A 23319-nucleotide genomic window follows, 5' to 3' on the forward strand; every position below is an offset into this window, starting at 1 on the left:
ACAAATGTGTTCTGTTTCCTATATGTATCTCTCCAAACTTTTTCATTAGTCTTTAAATGCTTCTATGATGCATATATATGTCAAACAGTACTTAGCTTACAGATCAAACATGCAGACAGGGAGTTGTGTGGAGATTGAGGGGGCCTTGACTTTGCGGGGGGGGGGGAACTAGACCTTATTGGGGGGGTGGGGGCAGTGGAAGGACTTGTAGTGTCCGGGCAGGCAGGAGCAGCGGTGTCCAGCGGTCGGGCAGAGAGGGGGGAGCATGTGCTTATATTCAGAACGCTCCCTAATAGGATACTCCTCAGTGGCTCCCTGTGCAAAGAACCAGTCAGGAGCGCACAACCTGCAATGCTGATGTCTTGAGTGGTGAGGAAGCGAAGGGGAACAAAATGGCAAATGCTGGGAAGGTAAGGCACTGGGAGACGAATTAGATTAACCACAATTTTTTTAATCGCGATTAATGAATTGTGTTTCTCGCGACATTGATCGTGGTTAACGTGAAGTCTTATTTCAAAACTGTAGCCAGCGACAGGGTGAATTCATTTTTCAGCATTTCAAAAATAAGAACCAAAATTTAAAAATAAACCCTCCCATCACATAGGCAGTCAATATAATGTCTACAGAACCAGGGAAATATGATCAAACCTTGAGGTATTAGACAAAAGCCTAGCTACCGCATTCTGAGCCAGTTGTAGAGATTTAAGTAGGTTTGCTGGAACTCTCAACAACAAAGAATTACAATAATCAAGCAGTGGCATAAGTGCTTGCACTTGCCGCTTGTGCTCTACGCTAGCACCCTCCACCCCACTGACTGGGTCTCGCCTCTGGGCGAGTCTTCTGCTCTCATGTTATTCCCCCATGATTTCTAGGTTTCTGAGGCCACACTCCCAGGGGACCCACAGTTCCTAGAAAGCACTCACAAACCTAAAACACAAACCACTAGGATTTTTAGTCAGTCCAGGATATCAGCGCCAATAACTAATAGGTTTATTGTCACAAGATTTGAACAGTGAACCATATAAAACAGATGGAAAATTAACAGACAATAACAAAACTGAATATGGATCAAATATAAAACTATCTAAACATTTGTTTACTGTTTCAGTAGTACCCGGGAAGTTCAGGAAATATAGCTGCTCACAGGTTATCAAGTCTTAACTGTTCACAGGAAAGAGAACCTTCTCTTTCCACTTCCTTATCTGCCACTAAAAAAAATACCTCACAGTTTAAGCTAACAGCTTTTGGCGGGAAAAAGAAACTGACAGTTCTGGTACAGCTTTAAAAAAAAAAAATAATAATTTTCATCTTCTGGCCAATTAGGAGGATATTCAAACAGGTCCTTTGCAGCTTCAAAGGTTTCCAAGTTTTCCTGTGTGCTTGTTTAGCTCTTCTGCCTTGTTTCTTGCTTGTTTGCTTTGCAGCACTTCTGCCTTGTTCCTTGTTTGTTTGCTAGTGTGCTGTGTAGCTCTTCTGGTTTGGTACTTGTTTGTTTGCTAGTGTGCTGTGTAGCTCTTCTGCCTTGGTTCTTGTTTGTTTGCTAGTGTGCTGTGTAGCTCTTCTGCCTTGGTTCTTGTTTGTTTGCTGGTGTGCTGTGTAGAGGCCATACGCCAAGCCCCCTCCCTATCCATCTTCAAATCCTTACTCAAAGCCCACCGCTTCAGTGTCGCTTTCGGCACCTAACCATTGTACCTCTACCCAAGAAATCTAGACTCTCCCAATTTTTGATTGACTGCACTTTTTGTCCTTCTTGTCCTTTAGATTGTAAGCTCCTTTGAGCAGGGACTGTCCTCCTTTATTTTTTGTACAGCGCTGCGTAACCCTGGTAGCGCTCTAGAAATGTTAAGTAGTAGTAGTACTGTGTAGCTCTTCTGCCTTGGTTCTTGTTTGCTGGTGTGCTGTGTAGCTCTTCTGCCTTGGTTCTTTTGTGCTTGTGTGAGCTTGGGCTTGCCTCCATCCCTTGAGTTTGTGTGGGTTCCAGTGCAGCCTTGCTGCTTTATGTGTGCTCTGCCTTGTTGTGTTATTTTCTTGTTAGGCCTCTGCCTGTGTGCACGCGCCTTCTCTTACGCCTTCTGCTATTGTACTTGGGTTCTAGTTCGGCCTTGCGGCCCATTTGAATGTCTTCTAGCTTTACTTGGCTCTGTTCCTGTGTACCCTGTTACTGTCTAGCCAAGCTCTGCTCCTGTGTATCCTGTTCCTGCCTAGGCAAGTGCTCTTTCCTTGTATTTGCCTGTGTGCTTATTGCACTTCTAGTCTGTTCCAGTCCACTTTTCCAGTTCTTGTTTGGGTGGTTCGCCTGCTGCTGCTGTTCACCAGCAGCAGCCCAGGCTCACTTTTCCCTTGGTTTGTGACAATCCCTGAAGGGATTCTATGCTGTATTGACAATTTTCCTTTTCAATGGATGCTGCTCTCAACAGAACAGGGATATAGTCCTCATCTTTCTGAATTTTCTGGTGTTTTGATAGTTTTTCCTGTCTGACACAAGAATTTTTCAGATTTAAAAGAGATTGATTCTAGACTTGTATGAAATTTTTTTATGTTCTGTCTGTGAATAATTTCCTGCAACTGAAACTTTTCTAACACTTAGTACTTGAAACTGGTCTCTCTGTTGGCTGAATTTTTGCATTTCTTGTGGAGCTTTCTTCCTGGTTGAACTACTGTCATAACCAGGACATGAAGATATTCTCTCATCAGTATTTTTCTGATATTCTGTAACGTTTGCTTTATTGTTGCAGTTTTTCCCATATCCTATACTTTTACATATTCCAGTTTCTTTATTATTTTCCATGGGCTGTATTTTTTTTTCATACTGAAATCTTTCTCATACTTAGAGCAGGTAAAATGGGTCTCTTTTATGTTTCCTCTTGTCCATGTGGTTCTCCCTTTTAACAGAAAGTTTTTCCACAGTCTGTACATTTAGATAGTTTCTCTTCAGTGTTGGATCCCTCTGGTAATGTCTCTGTTAACAGGTTAGATATGTAATCTCTGTCCTGACACACTTCTAGTGGGCTGCACATCTAACACCAAAGCTGTGCAATCGACATAGGCTTTTAATATATTTACGTGAAAGGTATACTGCTTTCTGTCTTGAGTCCATAAATATAACACAGTTTGTATTATTTAGGTGCTGTATGACCTTGTAAGGTCCTGCCCAGTTAGCCTGAAGTTTATTCTGATGTATTGGGACTAAAACAAGTACCTGCTGACCCTCATGAAAAATTCTATTTTGGGCTCTATGATCATACCAAAACTTCTAATTTCTGGCGCATACTGACTACATATTAAAGGGGTGTCAGAGGTGTCAACTTTGCCGTCTCAATGTTCTCTTATTAGGTCAAGTAAAGCTAGAAGACATTCAAATGGGCCGCAAGTCTATAATGACCTGTTCCTCGCCAAATCCAAAGGTCATTACTCCATCCTCATTCTCCTCGACCTATCCGCCGCTTTTGACACTGTCAATCACAACTTACTTCTTGACACACTGTCCTCTTTTGGGTTCCAGGGCTCTGTCCTCTCCTGGTTCTCCTCTTATCTCTCCCTTCGTACCTTCAGAGTACACTCTCATGGTTCTTCCTCCACACCTATCCCGCTCTCCGTTGGAGTCCCTCAGGGTTCTGTCCTTGGACCCCTTCTTTTCTCTATCTACACCTGTTCCCTGGGCTCCCTGATCTCGTCTCATGGCTTCCAGTATCATCTCTATGCTGACGACACCCAGCTTTATCTCTCCACACCTGATATCACTGCGGAAACCCAGGCCAAAGTTTCGGCCTGCTTATCCGACATTGCTGCATGGATGTCCAACCGCCACCTGAAACTGAACATGGCCAAGACCGAACTTCTTGTCTTCCCACCCAAACCCACTTCCCTTCTACCTCCACTCTCTATTTCGGTTGATAACACTTTCATCGTTCCCGTCTCATCTGCCCGCAACCTCGGTGTCATCTTCGACTCTTCCCTCTCCTTCTCTGCGCATATCCAGCAGATAGCCAAGACCTGTCGCTTCTTCCTCTATAACATTAGCAAAATCCGCCCTTTCCTCTCTGAGCACACCACCCGAACTCTCATCCACGCTCTCGTTACCTCTCACCTTGACTACTGCAACCTACTCCTCACTGGTCTCCCACTTAGCCACCTATCCCCCCTTCAATCCGTTCAGAACTCTGCTGCACGTCTTATCTTCCGCCTGAACCGATACACTCATATCACCCCTCTCCTCAAGTCACTTCACTGGCTTCCGATCAGGTACTGCATTCAATTCAAGCTTCTGCTACTAACCTACAAATGTACTTGATCTGCAGCCCTTCCTTACCTCTCAACCCTCATCTCCCCTTACGTTCCTACCCGTAATTTCCGCTCTCAAGACAAATCCCTCCTTTCAGTATCCTTCTCCACCACCGCCAACTCCAGGCTCCGCCCTTTCTGTCTTGCCTCACCCAACGCGTGGAACAAACTCCCCGAGGCCATACGCCAGGCCCCCTCCCTGCCCATCTTCAAATCTCTGCTTAAAGCCCACCTCTTCAACGTCGCCTTTGGCACCTAACCTCTACACCTCTACCCAGGAAATTTAGACTGCCCAACTTGACATTTCGTTCTTTAGATTTTAAGCTCCTTTGAGCAGGGACCGTCCTTCTTTGTTTATTTTGTACAGCGCTGCGTAACCCTAGTAGCGCTCTAGAAATGTTAAGTAGTAGTAGTAGTAGTAGGTCAAGGGGCCCTCTCACCCTCAGGCCGTAGAGCAGTTCGAATGGGGGGAACCCAATAGACTACCAGGGTACTTCTCTATGTGTAAATAATAGGTAGGGCAAGTACTTTTCCCAGTCCTGGTCTCCTGTTTCCACAAAAGTCTAACATATGCTTTACTGTCCCATTAAATCTCTCCACAACCCATTATTTTTAGGGCGATATGGGGTAGTACGTACAGATTTTACTTCACTTTTTCCCACAGATTCTGGATTAGCTCAGACATTGTGTTCCTTGGTCTGAGAGTATTTCTCATGGATACCCTACCCGGGAAAATATTTCTAGCAGGGCAGTGGCAATTTTCTCTGTTTCTATGGCGGATAAGGCTAAAGCTTCAGGATATCTGGTAGCAAAGTCCACCACTGTCAATATATATCTTTTCCCAGTCCGGCTAGGGACAGTTAGAGGCCCCACTATATCGACGGCTATCCTCTCAAATGGCTCACTGATAATGGGTAAAGGTTTCAGGGGAGCTCAAGGATGCCTGCTGTGCCTCCCAGGCAGTGGCAGCAATACTCATGCTGCCTGCACTGGGGCTTTCCCCCAACTCGCCTGGGCCCCTTCTGATGAAACTGCCTTTTCGTCAGGAGGTACGAGTTAGAAGAAAAGGCCTGGTGCAGGCTGCAAGCAGCGTATGAGTTATCTGCAGCTGCTGGGAACAAGAGATTTGATTTTCAGGTACACACAGAGAGGGGGAGGGAGTAAAGGGAATTCAGAGAGCTGTAGAAATGTGAATGGAAAGGGTCTGAAAACGGTCTATGAATTGACTAATTTCTGCAAACTATTGAAAACTTATCTCTTTGACAAGATATATCACAAAGATCAACATGTGTAACTGTATAATCTTTAAAACTTCCAGAACTGTCTTATAATGTCTTTTGCTTTATCACCATCATGTATTTCACCACCGTGTAACACAAAACCCTCTGTAAACCAAATGTATATTCACTTCTATTTCCAGTATCCATGATGAATTGTAAGCCACATTGAGCCTGCAAAGAGGTGGGATAATGTGGGATACAAATGCAATAAATAAATAGATGCTGGAAGGTGCATGGGGGTTGGGGAAAAGAGGGAGAGATGCCAAACCGAGGAAAAAGAGGGAGAGTTGTCCGTAGCCTGTATAAAATGAGGGCTGGCAAATTGGAAATTTTTTCTCCAGGTACATTGCACTTCCCTTCTTAATTCATGGCTCGGGGCATTCTTGGTGCCTGATATTAACCATCTTCATTATAACTTGGCTAATTGTGTCCCGTATTGCAAACCACTTTTATCCAACACAATCTGAATTATGGGAACCACTGGTTTTAATCTAATTCCTTATTCTATTTCCCAGTTGGTAATCAAGTATTGATCTCCCAGGTATCTAAGTTACTACTTTTATCCAATTGGACCACAACGCTTCCAAGCTTGACTGGTCTCAAAGAGATCACACTTTGCTCAATATTTAAATGAGCTGCCACGCTACTAATGGAGCTAATGTTATCATTGGTCCATTTTCAGAAGGACCCGGTGCTCACCAGTTAATGTAAAAAAACAAAACAAAACCCAAACCTAGGAGGAAAAACCATTAACCACGAGCCCTATGTCCATAAATGTATCTTACTATTGAGAGAACAATATTCAACAAACAAATTAATAGAAATCTGTCACCTGTTGACTTTTCTTATTTTGTTAATATTTTCACTGACTTTCTTACTTTCTTATTTATATCCACATCAGTCAGTAACACTTCTGTAGAGATTCTGTTAAACGCATAATGAAAATGACAATTTATACCGAAGGATCTAAAAACTTATTAATAGAAGCTGACCAGTACTGTGGGATGTATAGTAGCAAGCTTGGGAGGTAGTGCACAATATAACACTCTCAAATTTTATCAAACATAACCTAGCTAAATACAACAAACATTGTTCCAAAGAGGCCTCTGCAAACCTCTGTCAATCTTAAGGAAGTAGTGAACTGAAAACAAAAAGTGATAATATTGGAGACACCAAAACCAAGAGGTAAGAATACCCATGTATATCTAGGTCCGATGTAGAAATGGCAATGTGTATGCTTTAAACAGAAACTGTGACTTTCATAAGGATAGACAGTGCAAAAAAGGGGGGAGGGACCATCAGTCATGAAAAAGACTTGTTTAGAAGAAGTCTAAACTATTCCAAAAATACAGAAAATAGTATGTAACATGGATATAAACATTTTGGAATGCACTATACATAAATGACTTTTACACATAGTCTTCTTTTTTAGATATAAGTGGTATTTATGTATAATGCATTCCAAAATTTTTGTTTTGTTTTTCGTAGGGATAGTATGTGGTCGATCTCTTCCTTGCCCACAGTCACAAGGTGCTGCAGTGGGAAATAAATAAAATACCTTTTAATTGTGCAATTGCGATTAAAAATGTTAATTGAAATGCAGCCCTACTATTTGTGTGTAACCTGTGGGTCAACATTATTCATATGACTGTATTGCGTTCATAAACATCTTTTCCCTGGATATTCTGTCATTACACTTCTGTGTTGTAACACAATAGGCACTCTTTCAGTCATAATGGCTGTATAAAATGACTGTATATAAAAAGTGCTCTTCTAAACCTTAATAGACCTAAAAATTGACAACCACTGATGAGCCAGTAACATTGTAGCCTACATCCAAGGCAATATCAGTGCACAGATGATTCAGATGAAATAGTAAACTGTTAAACTGTTAGAAAAATATTTTGTAACCATTGTATATTTTACTGTTTCTCTGCAGGCAAAGGCAAACGGTGGAAGAATCTGTACTTTATCTTAGAAGGAAATGATGCCCAGCTCATTTATTTTGAAAGTGAGAAGCGTGCAACAAAACCCAAAGGATTAATAGATCTTAGTGTGTGTTCTGTATATGGTGTTCATGACAGTTTGTTTGGCAGGTGGGATGAGCTTCCAATTTATCCTGTTTGAAATTTATCATACAATAGGTATTGTCATGGCATATTAATTTAACTGATTCATTGTTGATAAATATCTTGCTTACTTGCTCTTACTGAATGTGTAGCATTGTTGTTTGAATGCATATAGAATTCTGTGTTTAGTGTAAACTGTAATCATTTTCTCTTACTAGCACCATATTCTCTCTTTACTATCTGTTACTGCAGTTCTCCGAGGACAAGCAGGCTGCTTGTTCTCACTGATGGGTGACGTCCACGGCAGCCCTTCCAATCGGAAACTTCACTAGCAAAGGCCTTTGCTAGCTCTCGCGCGCCCATGCGCACCGCGCATTCGCGGCCATCTTCCTGCCCGAACCGGCTCGTGTTCGTCAGTCTTCTTTTGTCCGCGCTCGGGACGGTTGTGTTTTGCCGCCGTTTCGTGCCCCTCAAGTTGACCCTCGCGCGTCTTCACGATTTCGCTAAAAAAAAAAAAAAAGAGAGAGAGACCTTTTGGTCTTGTCCCTTCCCGTGTGTCCAGTTCCCCAGCGTAAGTTTCCTTTCGCTTTCGGGATCGGCCTTTTTTTTGGCCTCGGTACGGGTTTTCTGTCCCTTATTTTTGGTGCCTTTCGTCGTCATCGAGAATTTTGATTTCGCCGGCGTGATTTTTCCGCCCATGTCATCGAAGTCTCCCAGCGGCTTCAAAAAGTGCACCCAGTGCGCCCGGGTAATCTCGCTCACTGATAGGCACGCTTCGTGTCTTCAGTGTCTGGGGGCTGGGCACCGCCCGCAGGCCTGCAGTCTTTGTGCTCTTTTACAAAAGAGGACTCAGGTAGCGAGATTGGCCCAGTGGAACGTGTTGTTCTCGGGCTCTTCGTCGACAACAGCACGGGATGTATCGAGTACATCGACGTCGACAGCATCAAAGTCTTCGACCTCGGCATCGACGGCATTGAGGCTTCGACGCTCTGCATCGTCGGTACTGAGACATCGGAAGGCTGCGTTGACGTCGGTGGTACCGGGACCTCCGCTGTTGCTGATGTCGGACGGTGATGCTTCGACTGGAGTGCAGGTGAGGGCTGTCCATTCCCCTGCTGGTGGCGGTGAGCCTTCGGGTGGGTCTCCTCCTGCCCTGAGGGCTCCTGCGGTACAGCCCCCCCGAGACCGATCTTCTTCGGCCTCGGCCCCGAGGAAGAGACGGTTGGATTGTACGTCCTCCTCGTCGGTACCGGGAAGCTCCGGTGACATGCTTCGTTTGAAGAAATCAAAGAAGCATCGACACCGGTCTCCTTCCCGCCTCGGTACCGAGAGCTCTGGGTCGCCGAGGGAGTCGGCACCCAGCAGGCATCGGCACCGGGAGGACCGCTCACCCTCTGTTCAGGAGGTGTCTATGCGCTCCCCCTTGGACAGCCCGGAACCGCCTCCACGCCCGGAACAGACTCTGACCTCGACGCCTGCATCGGCTTCCCAGTCTTTCTCCACAGCCGCTCTGCACGAGAGTCTCTGGGCCGTTCTTCCAGAGATTCTGGGAGAGCTGTTGCGCCCTTCTCCGGTACCGGGGGTGCTTGCGCCACCGGTACCGTCGAGCGAGGCGCCGGCTGGCCCTTTGCCCGGGGTGAGGTTTGCGACATCGGTACTGGCTGCGGCCGCCTCCCAGGAAGACTCCCCGACGACGTCGGTGGAGGGAGCTTCGCCGGTGCTGGCGAGGGAGTCTACCTCTCGGCGCTCTCACCGTGGCCGTGTTTCCACGGAGTCGAGTCGGGCACGGCTTCAGACACAGGTTCATGAACTTGTGTCTGACACCAATGGTGAGGCCTCGTGGGAGGAGGAGGAGGAGGACATAAGATATTTCTCTGACGAGGAGTCTGATGGCCTTCCTTCTGATCCCACTCCCTCCCCTGAAAGGCAGCTTTCTCCTCCCGAGAGTCTGTCTTTCGCGGCCTTTGTCCGGGAGATGTCTATGGCCATCCCCTTCCCGGTGGTTGTGGAGGATGAGCCCAGGGCTGAAATGTTTGAGCTCTTGGACTATCCTTCTCCACCTAAGGAAGCGTCCACAGTACCCATGCATTATGTCCTAAAAAAGACATTGCTGGCGAACTGGACCAAGCTTCTAACTAATCCCCACATTCCCAAGACGATCGAGTCCCAGTACCGGATCCATGGGGACCCAGAGCTGATGCGCACTCAGTTGCCTCACAACTCTGGTGTGGTGGATCTGGCCCTAAAGAAGGCTAAGAGTTCTAGGGAGCATGCTTCGGCGCCCCCGGGCAAGGACTCTAGAACCTTAGACTCCTTTGGTAGGAAGGCCTACCATTTTTCTATGCTCGTGGCCAAGATTCAGTCCTACCAGCTCTACACGAGCATCCACATGCGGAACAATGTGCGGCAGTTGGCGGGCTTGGTGGACAAGCTCCCTCCTGAGCAAGCCAAGCCGTTTCAGGAGGTGGTCAGGCAGCTGAAGGCGTGCAGAAAATTCCTGGCCAGAGGGGTATATATGATACCTTTGATGTTGCATCCAGGGCCGCTGCTCAAGGTGTGGTGATGCGCAGACTCTCATGTCTGCGTGCCTCCGACCTGGAGAATAGGATCCAGCAGCGGATTGCGGACTCCCCTTGCCGAGCGGACAGCATTTTTGGAGAAAAAGTCGAACAGGTGGTAGAGCAGCTCTACCAGCGGGATAACGCTTTCGACAAATTCTCCCGCCGGCAGCCTTCAGCATCTACCTCTTCAGGTAGACGTTTTTATGGGGGAAGGAGGACTGTTCCCTACTCTTCTGGTAAGCGTAGGTACAATCCTCCCTCTCGACAGCCTGCGGCCCAGGCTAAGCCCCAGCGCGCTCGCTCTTGTCAGCAGCGTGCGCCTCAGCAAGGCCCCACAGCTCCCCAGCAAAAGCAGGGGGCGAGCTTTTGACTGGCTCCAGCAGAGCATAGCCGAGGTCAAAGTGTCCGTGCCGGACGATCTGCCGGTCGGGGGGGAGGTTGAAAGTTTTTCACCAGAGGTGGCCTCTCATAACCTCCGACCAGTGGGTTCTCCAAATAGTCCGGCAAGGATACACCCTCAATTTGGCCACCATGCCTCCAAATTGTCCACCGGGAGCTCAGTCCTTCAGCTTCCAGCACAAGCAGGTACTTGCAGAGGAACTCTCCGCCCTTCTCAGCGCCAATGCAGTCAAGCCCGTGCCACCGGGGCAAGAAGGGCTGGGATTCTATTCCAGGTACTTCCTTGTGGAAAAGAAAACAGGGGGGATGCGTCCCATCCTAGACCTAAGGGCCCTGAACAAATATCTGGTCAAGGAAAAGTTCAGGATGCTTTCCCTGGGCACCCTTCTTCCCATGATTCAGCAAAACGATTGGCTATGCTGTCTGGACTTAAAGGATGCTTATACACACATCCCGATACTGCCAGCTCACAGACAGTATCTTCGATTTCGTCTGGGATCACGTCACTTCCAGTACTGTGTGCTACCCTTTGGGCTTGCCTCTGCGCCCAGAGTGTTCACGAAGTGCCTAGCTGTGGTAGCAGCAGCGCTTCGCAGGCTGTGAGTGCACGTGTTCCCTTATCTCGACGATTGGCTGGTGAAGAACACTTCCGAGGCAGGAGCTCTACAGTCCATGCAGATGACTATTCGACTCCTGGAGCTACTAGGGTTTGTGATAAATTACCCAAAGTCCCACCTTCTCCCAGTACAGAGACTCAAATTCATAGGAGCTCTGCTGGATTCTCGGACGGCTCATGCCTATCTCCCGGAGACGAGGGCCAGCAATCTGCTGTCCCTCGTCTCCCGGGTACGAGCGTCCCAGCAGATCACAGCTCGGCAGATGTTGAGATTGCTTGGCCACATGGCCTCCACAGTCCATGTGACTCCCATGGCTCGTCTTCTCATGCGATCTGCTCAATGGACCATAGCTTCCCAGTGGTTTCAGGCTGCTGGGGATCTAGAGGACGTGATCCACCTGTCCACGAGTTTTCTCAAATCGCTCTACTGGTGCACGATTTGGGCCAATTTGACTCTGGGACGCCCCTTCCAAATTCCTCAGCCACAAAAGGTGCTGACTACGGATGCGTCTCTCCTGGGGTGGGGAGCTCATGTCGATGGACTTCACACCCAAGGAAGCTGGTCCCTCCAGAAACGCGATCTGCAGATCAATCTCCTGGAGTTACGAGCGGTCTGGAACGCTCTGAAGGCTTTCAGATATCGGCTGTCCCACCAAATTATCCAAATTGAGACAGACAACCAGGTTGCCTTGTATTACATCAACAAGCAGGAAGCCGTCAGCATGTGGCTCTGGGCTCGTATCTGGCAGGCGTAAACAACAGTCTGGCCGACAGGTTGAGCAGGATTATGCAACCTCACGAGTGGTCGCTCAATTCCGGAGTAGTGCGCCAGATCTTCCAAGTGTGGGGCACCCCCTTGGTAGATCTCTTTGCATCTCGAGCCAACCACAAGGTCCCTCAGTTCTGTTCCAGGCTTCAGGCCCACGGCAGACTGGCATCGGATGCCTTCCTCCTGGATTGGGGGGAAGGTCTGCTGTATGCTTATCCTCCCATACCTCTGGTGGGGAAGACTTTGTTGAAACTCAAACAAGACCGGGGCACCATGATTCTGATTGCTCCCTTTTGGCCTCGTCAGATCTGGTTCCCTCTTCTTCTGGAGTTGTCCTCCGAAGAACCGTGGAGATTGGAGTGTTTTCCGACCCTCATCACACAGGACGAAGGGGCGCTTCTGCATCCCAACTTCCAGTCTGTGGTTCTCACGGCCTGGATGTTGAGAGCGTAGGCTTTGCCTCTTTGGGTCTGTCAGAGGGTGTCTCCCATGTCTTGCTTGCTTCCAGAAAAGATTCCACTAAGAGGAGTTACTTTTTTTTATGGAGGAGGTTTGCCGTCTGGTGTGGCAGCAAAGCCTTAGATCCTCGCTCTTGTCCTACACAGACCCTGCTTGACTACCTTCTGCACTTGTCTGAGTTTGGTCTCAAGACCAACTCTGTAAGGGTTCACCTTAGCGCAATCAGTGCATACCATTACCGTGTGGAAGGTAAGCCGATCTCAGGACAGCCTTTAGTTGTTCGCTTCATGAGAGGTTTGCTTTTGTCAAAGCTCCCCGTCAAACCTCCTACAGTGTCATGGGATCTCAATGTCATTCTCACCCAGCTAATGAAATCTCCTTTTGAGCCACTGAACTCCTGCCATCTGAAGTACTTGACCTGGAAGGTCATTTTTTTGGTGGCAGTTACTTCAGCTCGTAGAGTCAGTGAGCTTCAGGCCCTGGTAGCCCAGGCCCCTTACACCAAATTTCATCATAATAGAGTAGTCCTCCGCACTCACCCTAAGTTCTTGTCGAAGGTAGTGTCGGAGTTCCATCTGAACCAGTCAATTGTCTTGCCAACATTTTTTCCCCGTCCTCATTCCTGCCCTGCTGAACGTCAGCTGCACACATTGGACTGCAAAAGAGCATTGGCCTTCTATCTGGAGCGGACACAGCCCAACAGACAGTCCACCCAATTGTTTGTTTCTTTTGATCCCAACAGGAGGGGAGTGGCTGTGGGGAAACGCACCATATCCAGTTGGCTAGCAGATTGCATTTCCTTCACTTACGCCCAGGCTGGGCTGGCTCTTGAGGGTCATGTCAAGGCTCATAATGTCAGAGCCATGGCTGCGTCAGTGGCCCACTTGAAGTCAGCCACTATTGAAGAGATCTGCAAAGCTGTGACGTGGTCATCTGTCCACACATTCACATCTCATTACTGCCTGCAGCAGGATACCCGACGCGACAGTCGGTTCGGACAGTCAGTGCTTCAGAATCTGTTCGGGGTTTAGAATCCAACTCCATCCCCCTAGGCCCATGTTTTATTCTGTTCCAGGCTACACTCTCTGTTCGTTGGATAAGTTTTTAGGTCAATCTCGGTTATGTCCTCGCCGTTGCGAGGCCCAATTGACCATGTTTGTTGTTTTGAGTGAGCCTGGGGGCTAGGGATACCCCATCAGTGAGAACAAGCAGCCTGCTTGTCCTCGGAGAAAGCGAATGCTACATACCTGTAGAAGGTATTCTCCGAGGACAGCAGGCTGATTGTTCTCACAAACCCGCCCGCCTCCCCTTTGGAGTTGTGTCTTCCCTTGTCTTTGTCTTGCTACTTACGGGACTGACGAACACGAGCCGGTTCGGGCGGGAAGACGGCCGCGCATGCGCGGTGCGCATGGGCGCGCGAGAGCTAGCAAAGGCCTTTGCTAGTGAAGTTTCCGATTTGGAGGGGCTGCCGTGGACGTCACCCATCAGTGAGAACAATCAGCCTGCTGTCCTCGGAGAATACCTTCTACAGGTATGTAGCATTCGCTTTTTCTGCAACTTCCAGTTCCACTTCTGTTAGTATGCTCATTTCACAACACCATATTTAAAAAGCAAAAGAAAAATTAGAGAAGTAAACTATATTAACCTATTGCCCTCAGTCATGTAAGATAGTATAAGTCTTCAGCCCAGGAACATTCCAGAAATGGCTCTCTTGTACCAGTAAGTTCTTCAGTCCAGGATGTAACTGCTTGTTTCCAACAGACAAGAATGTCCTTTCTTGGAAATATTTCCTTATTTTGGAATAATCCCCATGTCTAAATGGCAGTGATTAAAAATCTAGTGCGGCCCAAACATCTAAATGCCATTTTTGAACAGGGGCCATTCAGATGTGGGGAGGCTGAGTATGTCAAGATAGCAAGGGGATATGGGAAGGGTGGGGAGAGAATGTGGACTGGAAAGGACAACAATGTAGAAATACATTACCTATTTCATTTAAGGAATCCATGTCTGCATTGGGAAATCTAGACTTTGGAATTTACACCTGCTCCGAGGCATGCTTAAGAGCCCGCTGACATGCCTGTTCTGTGCGATGCCAGCTTCCCCAACTCCCACTCCCCCCCACCCTTGGAGACTCTGGGAAATTACCGATGAGATTTATTTGACAGGAGATGGCAATTGGGGTAGACGGAACTTGCCACCATATTGAGTCACCCAAAACAATAGCAAACACTTATTAGAATTAAGGACTGCCTATGCGTGGCTTGACATGGACCAAAGGTTTGCTTTGATTTGAGTGTATCAAGATGGTTACGTCTTCAGCCTTGTCACATGACGGTCTCCCTCCTTGGAAGTTACCAGCAGAGGTCCTGGTATCCATTTTATGTTGTGTTATCAAGGATTTCTCTCTCGCCAACTCTCATATTAGATTCAAGGTGAGTTACAAACAGTAAAGAAACTAATAAAACAACAGGAAAATACAATAAACATAAAAGAGAAAAATATTATATTTAAATTAAAACCCATCTAGTCTAGTAAACAAGTTTTCAGATCTTTACGAAATACCAAATAATTCTTCATCAGGTGTAATTCAAGCGGAAGATCATTCCAGTAACAAGCCACCAAGAAGAAAAATGAGAGAAGGCAGCCCTAAAACATAAATGTTTAACTGAAAGGAAAGTTACAAATAAATAATTTCACCTACTAGAGGTGATCTTAGATCTTAACAGTCACCAACTGAGGACCACTTTCAGAGCACATACCTTCCAGAAAGTGGAATACTAAACAAAGTATTTTAATGACCTGGGACTTTTCTGAGAAGTTCTGAGAGAAGAGGACATTTCTCTGTGGTAAGAGAAAATTATTTTGCTCTGTGCTTTGGGAACTGGGTTTTGGGAGACAGTCTTGGGTTGGAGAAGTATCCTTCCAATTGGACAGATCTCTATGTGTGGTTTAAGACTGAAGTAGCTGGTCCTGGGCGCCGGGGAATGCAGATGTGTGTCACTAAGGGAAGGCCAGACTTGAATTAAAGGTTTTAAAAGTCACTCTTCGATTAGAGAGAGACGCTTAGCTTGCATCTCAGGGTTGCGTGTTTCTAGTAGTCTTTGTACTTGGTAGCTGTAAAGAAGCATCTACCAAATACTTGATATTTTACTAATAATTCATTATAAGGTGTGGTGAATACGAGGTATTTTAAAAATGTATGGATAGCTGCTTATTTTACCTAGTGGTTAAATGTTGACATGTTGGAAGGGGAGATGGTTGGTGAGACTTCTGTTTGGAATTGGGTTTCGCCATTGTTATAGAATGATAATTTTTTTTTAGTTAAAAGAAGGCCCCATGTAAAGCGTGCTTCCTGCCACTCCCTAATAAGAGCCAAAGGATCAGTTGCTATTTTTGCATGTCTATAATTGCTAAAAGCCTTGAAGAAAGAGGAGGGGGCTGTGTTTAAAGCTCCTTGTGACTCTGGGCAAGTCACTTAACCCTCCATTGCCCCTGGTACAAAATAAGTACTTGAATATATGTAAACAGCTTTGAATGTAGTTGCAAAAACCTCAGAAAGGCGGTATATCAAGTCCCATTTCCCTTTCCCTTCCCTTTACTCTGAAGACTCTGCTTCAGTTGCGGCCCTATGCCATGGAGGTTAGCTTTTCTTCCATACTCCTCGCACAGTTGGCCGCGGAGGTGTTATCAGGCTACTACTTTCACCCTCTTGTAGATTTCAACCTCTTCTTTCACCTCAGTTTCACTGCTTTTCTTCCTTCGAAGTCCACTCCATCCGTCTATTCGCTCCTCTGCCTCTCCGAGTAGCAGTCATTTATTGACCCCCTGATAAGTCCCTTTCTTCCTTTCTCACTGACTTTGATGCCTGGCTTTCCTTCTTTCTTGAACCTTCATCTCCTTCCCTCATTCTTGGGGATTTTAACATTCATGCTAATGATCGCTTTGACTCTTATCCTTCTCAGTTTCTTCCTTTAACATCCTCTTTCAATCTTCAACTGTGCTCCACTGCCCCTACTCACCAGAATGGCCACTGTCTTGATTCTATCTCCTTCTCAAACTGCTTACTCTCCAGTTTTTGTGCCTCAACTCTTCCCCTCTCTGACCATCATCTGATAACTTTCACACTTAAACACCCTCCTCCCCAGTCCCGTCCAATATTAACCAATACATTTAGGAATCTTCAGGTTACTGACCTTTCTACTCTGTCCTCCAGTGTTTTATATCTCTTCTCTACCACTATGTTATCCAAGTCTGTCAATGAGGCTGTCTTTTCCTATAATACTATTCTCTCCTCTGCTCTGGATACTCTCACTCCTCCCATTCCCCGTTCTGTAAAACGTACCAAACCCCAGCCTTGGCTGACCTCTAGAATCTGCTACCTAAGTTCCTGTGCCCGCTCTTCCGAACACCTTTGGCTGAAATCCCATGCCCATGCTGACTTCATACATTCCAGATTTTTGCTGACCTTCCTTCCAGTCTGCTCTTTTACTTGCCAAACAGGACTATTACATCCAGTTGACAAATTCTCTTTGCTCAAACCCTCGACGTCTCTTTGCCACATTGAACTCTCTCCTCAAAATGCCTTCACTGCCAACTTCCCCTTCACTTTCTCCCCAGACTCTGGCCGAGTACTTTCATGATAAGATTCACATGATTAAACTTGAATTCTCAACCCAGTCGCCTCCACCTCTCCTTCCCTTAGTCCATTCTCTCAACCCTCCAAACCCCTGCCTCCTTTTCTTCCTTTTCTGAAATCACTGAAGAGGAAACTACACATCTTCTTTCCTCCTCAAAACTAGCTACCTGTTCCTCTGATCCTATTCCCACCCATCTACTTAACACTATCTCTCCTACTGTCATCCCTTTTATGTGTCATATCCTCAATCTTTCACTTTCCACTGCGACTGTTCCTGATGCCTTCAAACATGCAGTAGCCACACCACTCTTTAAAAAAAAAACCTTCATTGGACCCTGCCTGTCCCCATCTCCCTCATCCCTTTCCTATCCAAGATACTTGAACATGCTGTTCACCGCCGTTGCCTTGACTTTCTTTCATCTCAAGCTGCTATTGATTACTCCGAGGACAAGCAGGCTCCATATTCTTACGTGTGGGTCGTCGTCCGCGATGGCCCAGGAGACCGGAACTTTTCTTTAGAAAAAAACAGAAGTTTAGAGAGGCTCTCCCACGCGGGCCCGAGCGTGCATGCACAAGCGTGACTGAACTAGTTTCTTTTTTTCCGCGATTGAGGAGAGTTGTTTTTCGGACTGCTCTTCTTCATTTTAGCTCAGGAGACCATGATTTTTTGCGTTTTACGCGCCCTTTTCTTCTTTTTTTTTTTTTCTCTTTTCTTCTCCGTCAAAATACAAAAAAAAACCCAGTTCCTTTATTTTTTAGTTTTCTGCCTGGTTGGAAGTTTCCTTTCTTTTTCCGTTGCAGCCGCCCTTAAGCCGCTCGGTCGCGTTTTTTCCTATGCCTTTTCCTTTGGCACAATTGAGCCGTTTAATTTCGCGGACACTATTTTTCCGTCCATGACATCGAAGACTCCCAGCAGCTTCAAGCGCTGTACTCGCTGCAACCGGACCATCTCGAGTACCGACCCCCACGCATGGTGCCTGATCATCTTCCGGCTGCTTGTAAGCTGTGCAAGTCGATGAAAAAGAGGACCCAGGTAGCTCGAGCAGCTCAGGCTGAGCGGCTTTTCCCAGATCGGTCCGGTTCTTCGATGTCGGCATCAACATCGGTACCGAGGTCGGTGGCATCGGCATGGACATCGAGGGAAGCAGCACCCAAGAGTCCAAGTAATGGCTGCCGAAAGACCACTTCGAGCTGGGAGCAGCGAGGCATCGAGCGGGTCTCCACCTGTCTCGAGGCCTACTGCTATGCAGGCCCCCCCGGGACCGACCTTCGTTTGACCTGGCCCCGAGGAGGCGTGAGAATTCCACGTCCTCTTCGTTGGTACTGAGGAGTGTCGATGATGGGTGTCGAGCGAAGGTGAAGAAGCACCGTCATCGATCTCCTCCTCACAGTACCGAGAGCTCCGGGGAGCCGAGGGAGTCGGCACCTGAGAAGTGTCGGCGCCAGGAGGACCGGTCACCCTCCATTCAGGAGGTGCCGATGCGTCGGCCTGGCAGGCTGGGAGCCCCTTCAGATTCTGGCACTGACTCCTGCACCGGCCCCACAGCCTTTTCCGAAATCCAGATCCTCCAGGGTAGCATTTTCAGAAATGTTCCCTGTTCCACATGCAGGGCCCAAGAGACAGGCAGAGCTCTATTTGAATGAGACAATGGTGCAGGGATGAGGGGTTTAGATTTTGTAAAGAACTGGGCAACATTCTGAACAAGGGGGAGCCTATTCCTAAAGGATGGTCTCCACCTTATCCACAGTGGGACCAAGCTGCTGGAATCGGCATTTAAAAAGGAGATGGAACAACTTTTAAACTGGAAACAGAGAAGGCCGACAGTCGCTCAGAAACTTATAGTTCAGAATAAGGTATCTTTCAAAGATCTCATCAAAACAGGGAAGATAGGGCATCCTGATAGTGAGGTTGGAATAGAAAGCGTAGTAGACCAGGTGTTTTAAAATAAAAAGTGTACAGATTTTTAAGGTTGCACATTATCACTGTCAACTGCTGAGCAAGATAAATAGAAACAACAAACATAGTTTGAAATTTCTATGTGCGAATGCCAGGAGCCTAAGAATTAAAATGGAAGAATATATTGTACTAAATGAAGAAATAGATATAATAGGCATTTCTGAGACCTGGTGGAAGGAGGATAACTAGTGGGATACTGTCATACCAGGATACAAATTATATCGCGTTGATAGGGTTGATTGACTTGGTGGAATGGTAGCATTGTATGTTGGGGGCCTTGAATCAAATAGACTAAAAATTCTACAGGACACAAAACACATCTTGGAATCCCTATGGATTGAGATTCCATGTGTAAAGGGGAAAAGGATAGTGATAGGAGTTTACTACTGTCCACCTGGCCAGGATGAAGAGACGGATGTAGAAATATCATCAGAAATTAGAGAGGCTAACAAACTGGGGAACGTGATAATAATGGGTGATCTCAATTACCCTGATATTAACGGGATAAATGTAACATCAGTGCATGCTAGAGAGGTGAAATTCCTTGATGGAATCAAGGACTGCTTTATGGAGCAGCTGGTTCAGGAGCCAACAAGAGGAGGAACAATTTCCTCCTCTTGTTAGCGCCTGAACCAGCTAGACCTAGTCCTTAGTGGAGCAATTGATCTGGTGCAGGAAGTAATGTTGCTGTGGCCTCTTAATAACAGTGATTTTAACATGATCAGATTTGATGTAAGCTTTGGAGTAAATAACACAGGAAATCCAGTACGTTAGCATTTAACTTTCAAAATGGAGATTATGGTAAAATGAGAAGAACGATGAAAAAAAACTTGCAAAGATCAAATATTTACATCAGGCGTGCATACTGTTCAAAAATACCATTCTGGAAGCCCAGACCAAAGATATTCCATGTATTAAAAAAGGAGGAAGAAAGACCAAACAGCAGCCAGCAAAGTTAAGAAGTGAGCTAAAGGAAGCTATTAGAGCTAAAAGAAAATCCTTCAAAACATGGAAGAAGGATCCGAATTAAAATAGGAAACTGCATAAAAAATGGCAAGATAAATGCAAAGCGCTGATAAGGAAGGCAAAGAGAGACTTTGAAAAGTAGATTGTGTTGGAGGCAAAAACGCATAGTAAAAACTTTTTTAGGTATATTATAGAAGCAAGAAGCCAGCAAAGAATCGGTTGTACCGCTAGATGACCGAGGGGTAAAAGAGGCACTCAGGGAAGACAAAGCCATAGCGGAGAGATTAAATTAATTATTTTCTTCGATCTTCACCGAGGAAGATGTGGGAGAGATACCGGAGCCAGAAATGGTATTCAATGCTGACTAGTCAGAGAAACTGAATCAAATCTCTAAACCTGGAAGATGTAATGGGGCAATTTGACAAATTGAAGGGTAGCAAATCGCCAGGACCGAATGGTATGCATCCCAGAGTATTGATAGAATTGAAAAATGAACTTGCAGAACTATTGTTAGTAATATGTAATTTATCTTTAAAATCAAGGATGATACCAAAAGATTGGCCAATGTAACGCCAATTTTTTAAAAGGGTTCCAAAGGTGATCCAGGAAATTATACACCGGGGAGCCTGAAGTCGGTGCTGGGCAAAATGGTAGAGACTCTTATAAAGAACAAAATTACATAGCATTCTCAATAGCATGCATTAATGAGACAAAGCCAACATGGATTTAGTGAAGGGAAATCTTGCCTCACCAATCTACTACATTTCTTTGAAGGGGTGAACAAACGTGGATAAAGGTGAGCCAGTTGATATTGTGTTATCTGGATTTTCAAAAGGCATTTGACAAAGTACATCATGAAAGACTTCAGAGGAAATTGAAGTCATGGAGGTAGTATTCTATTGTGGATTAAAAGCTGGTTACAGAATAGAAAACAGAGAGTAGGGCTAAATGGTCAGTATTCTCAATGGAGGAGGGTAGGTATTAGTGTTTCGCAGAGGTCTGTACTGGGGCTGCTGCTTAGTAACACATTTATAAATGATCTAGGTATGCGAATAACTAGCAAGGTAATTAAATTTGCCGACCACACAAAGTTATTCAAAGTTGAACAAGTGCAAAGTGATGCATGTGGGAAAGAGGAACCCGAACTATAGCTATGTGATGCAAGTTTCCGCGTTAGGAGTCACCAACCAGGTAAAGGATCTAGGAGTCATCATTGACGATACTTTGAAACCCTCTCCTCAGTATGCTGCGGTGGCAAAGAATGCAACTATAATTTTAGGTATTATTAGGATAGGAATGGAAAATAAAAACAATGATGTTATAATGCCTTTGTATCACTCCATGGTGCGACTGCACCTTAAATACTGTGTGCAATTCTGGTCACCGCATCTCAAAAAAGATATAGTGGAATTAGAAAAGGTATAGAGAATGTTCATGAAAATGGTAAAGGTAATGGGATGACTTCCCTATGAGGAAAGGCTAAAGCAGCTAGGGTTCTTTAGCAATAACATAGTAACATAGTAGATGACGGCAGAAAAAGACCTGCACGGTCCATCCAGTCTGCCCAACAAGATAACTCATATGTGCCACATTTTGTGTATACCTTACCTTGATTTGTACCTGTCTTTTTCAGGGCACAGACTGTATAAGTCTGCCCAGCACTATCCCCGCCCCGCCTCCCACCACTGGCTCTGGCATAGACCGTATAAGTCTGCCCAGCACTATCCCCGCTTCCCAACCACCAGTCCCGCCTCCCACCACCGGCTCTGGCACAGACCGTATAAATCTGCCCAGCACTATCCCCGCCTCCCACTACCGGCTCTTGCCACCCAATCTCGGCTAAGCTCCTGGGGATCCATTCCTTCTGAACAGGATTCCTTTATGTTTATCCCACGCATGTTTGAATTCCGTTACCGTTTTCATCTCCACCACCTCCCGCGGGAGGGCATTCCAAGCATCCACTACTCTCTCAGTGAAAAAATACTTCCTGACATTTTTCTTGAGTTTGCCCCCCTTCAATCTCATTTCATGTTCTCTCGTTCTACCGCCTTCGCATCTGCGGAAAAGGTTCATTGGCGGATTAATACCTTTCAAATATTTGAACATCTGTATCCATATCACCCCTGTTTCTCCTTTCCTCCAGAGTATACATGTTCAGGTCAGCAAGTCTCTCCTCATACGTCTTGTAACGCAAATCCCATACCGTTCTCGTAGCTTTTCTTTGCATCGCTTCAATTCTTTTTACATCCTTAGCAAGATACGGCCTCCAAAACTGAACACAATACTCCAGGTGGGGCCTCACCAACGACTTAATACAGGGGCATCAACACCCCCTTTCTTCTGCTGGTCACACCTCTCTCTATACAGCCTAACAACCTTTTAGCTACGGCTACCGCCTTGCCACACTGTTTCGTCACCTTCAAATCCTCAAGATTCCTCTCCCCGTCCATACCTATCAGACTCTCCCCGCCTAACACATACGTCTCCCGTGGATTTCTAGTCCCTAAGTGCATCACTTTGCATTTCTTCGCATTGAATTTTAAATGCCAAAACTTAGGCCATTCTTCTAGCATCCTCGGATCCTTTTTCATATTTTCCACTCCCTCCGGGGTGTCCACTCTGTTACAGATCTTAGTATCATCCGCAAATAGGCAAACTTTACCTTCTAACCCTTCGGCAATGTCACACACAAATATATTGAACAGAATCGGCCCCAGCACTGATCCCTGAGGCACTCCACTACTCACCTTTCCCTCCGAGTGAATTCCATTCACCACCACCTTCTGGCGTCTGTCTGCCACCCAGTTCCTAATCCAGTTCACCACGTCAGGTCCTATCTTCAGCCCATCCAGTTTATTTAAAAGCCTTCTGTGGGGAACCGTGTCAAAAGCTTTGCTGAAATCTAAGTAGATTACGTCTATAGCTTGTCCCTGATTCAATTCTCCTGTCACCCAATCAAAGAATTCAATTAGATTCGTTTGGCACGATTTCCCTTTGGTAAAACCATGTTGTCTCGGATCTTGCAACTTATTGGCTTCCAGGAAATTCACTATCCTTTCCTTCAGCATCGCTTCCATTACTTTTCCAATAACCGAAGTGAGGCTTACTGGCCTGTAGTTTCCAGCTTCTCGCCTATCGCCACTTTTGTGAAGAGGGACCACAACCTCCGTTCTCCAATCCCTCGGAACCTCTCCCGTCTGCAAGGATTTATTAAACAAATCTTTAAGAGGACCCGCCAGAACCTCTCTGAGCTCCCTCAATATCCTGGGGTGGATACCGTCCGGTCCCATGGCTTTGTCCACCTTTAGCTTTTCAATCAAAACGAC

At 46.2% G+C, this 23319-nt stretch overlaps 1 protein-coding gene across 3 annotated transcripts in view; it reads left to right on the forward strand.

The window, feature by feature from the left end:
• Nucleotides 1–23319, forward strand: part of RASA1 (RAS p21 protein activator 1) — a 385986-nt gene that overhangs the window by 156582 nt on the left and 206085 nt on the right. For all 3 annotated transcript variants that reach the window (XM_030193361.1, XM_030193362.1, XM_030193363.1), the window contains exon 11: nt 7501–7657. In XM_030193361.1, coding sequence (XP_030049221.1) covers nt 7501–7657 — 157 coding nt within the window. The remainder of the gene's footprint in view (nt 1–7500; nt 7658–23319) is intronic.

This window comes from Microcaecilia unicolor, chromosome 2 (genome assembly GCF_901765095.1).
Source record: "Microcaecilia unicolor chromosome 2, aMicUni1.1, whole genome shotgun sequence".
Classification (NCBI taxonomy): Eukaryota; Metazoa; Chordata; class Amphibia; order Gymnophiona; family Siphonopidae; genus Microcaecilia; species Microcaecilia unicolor.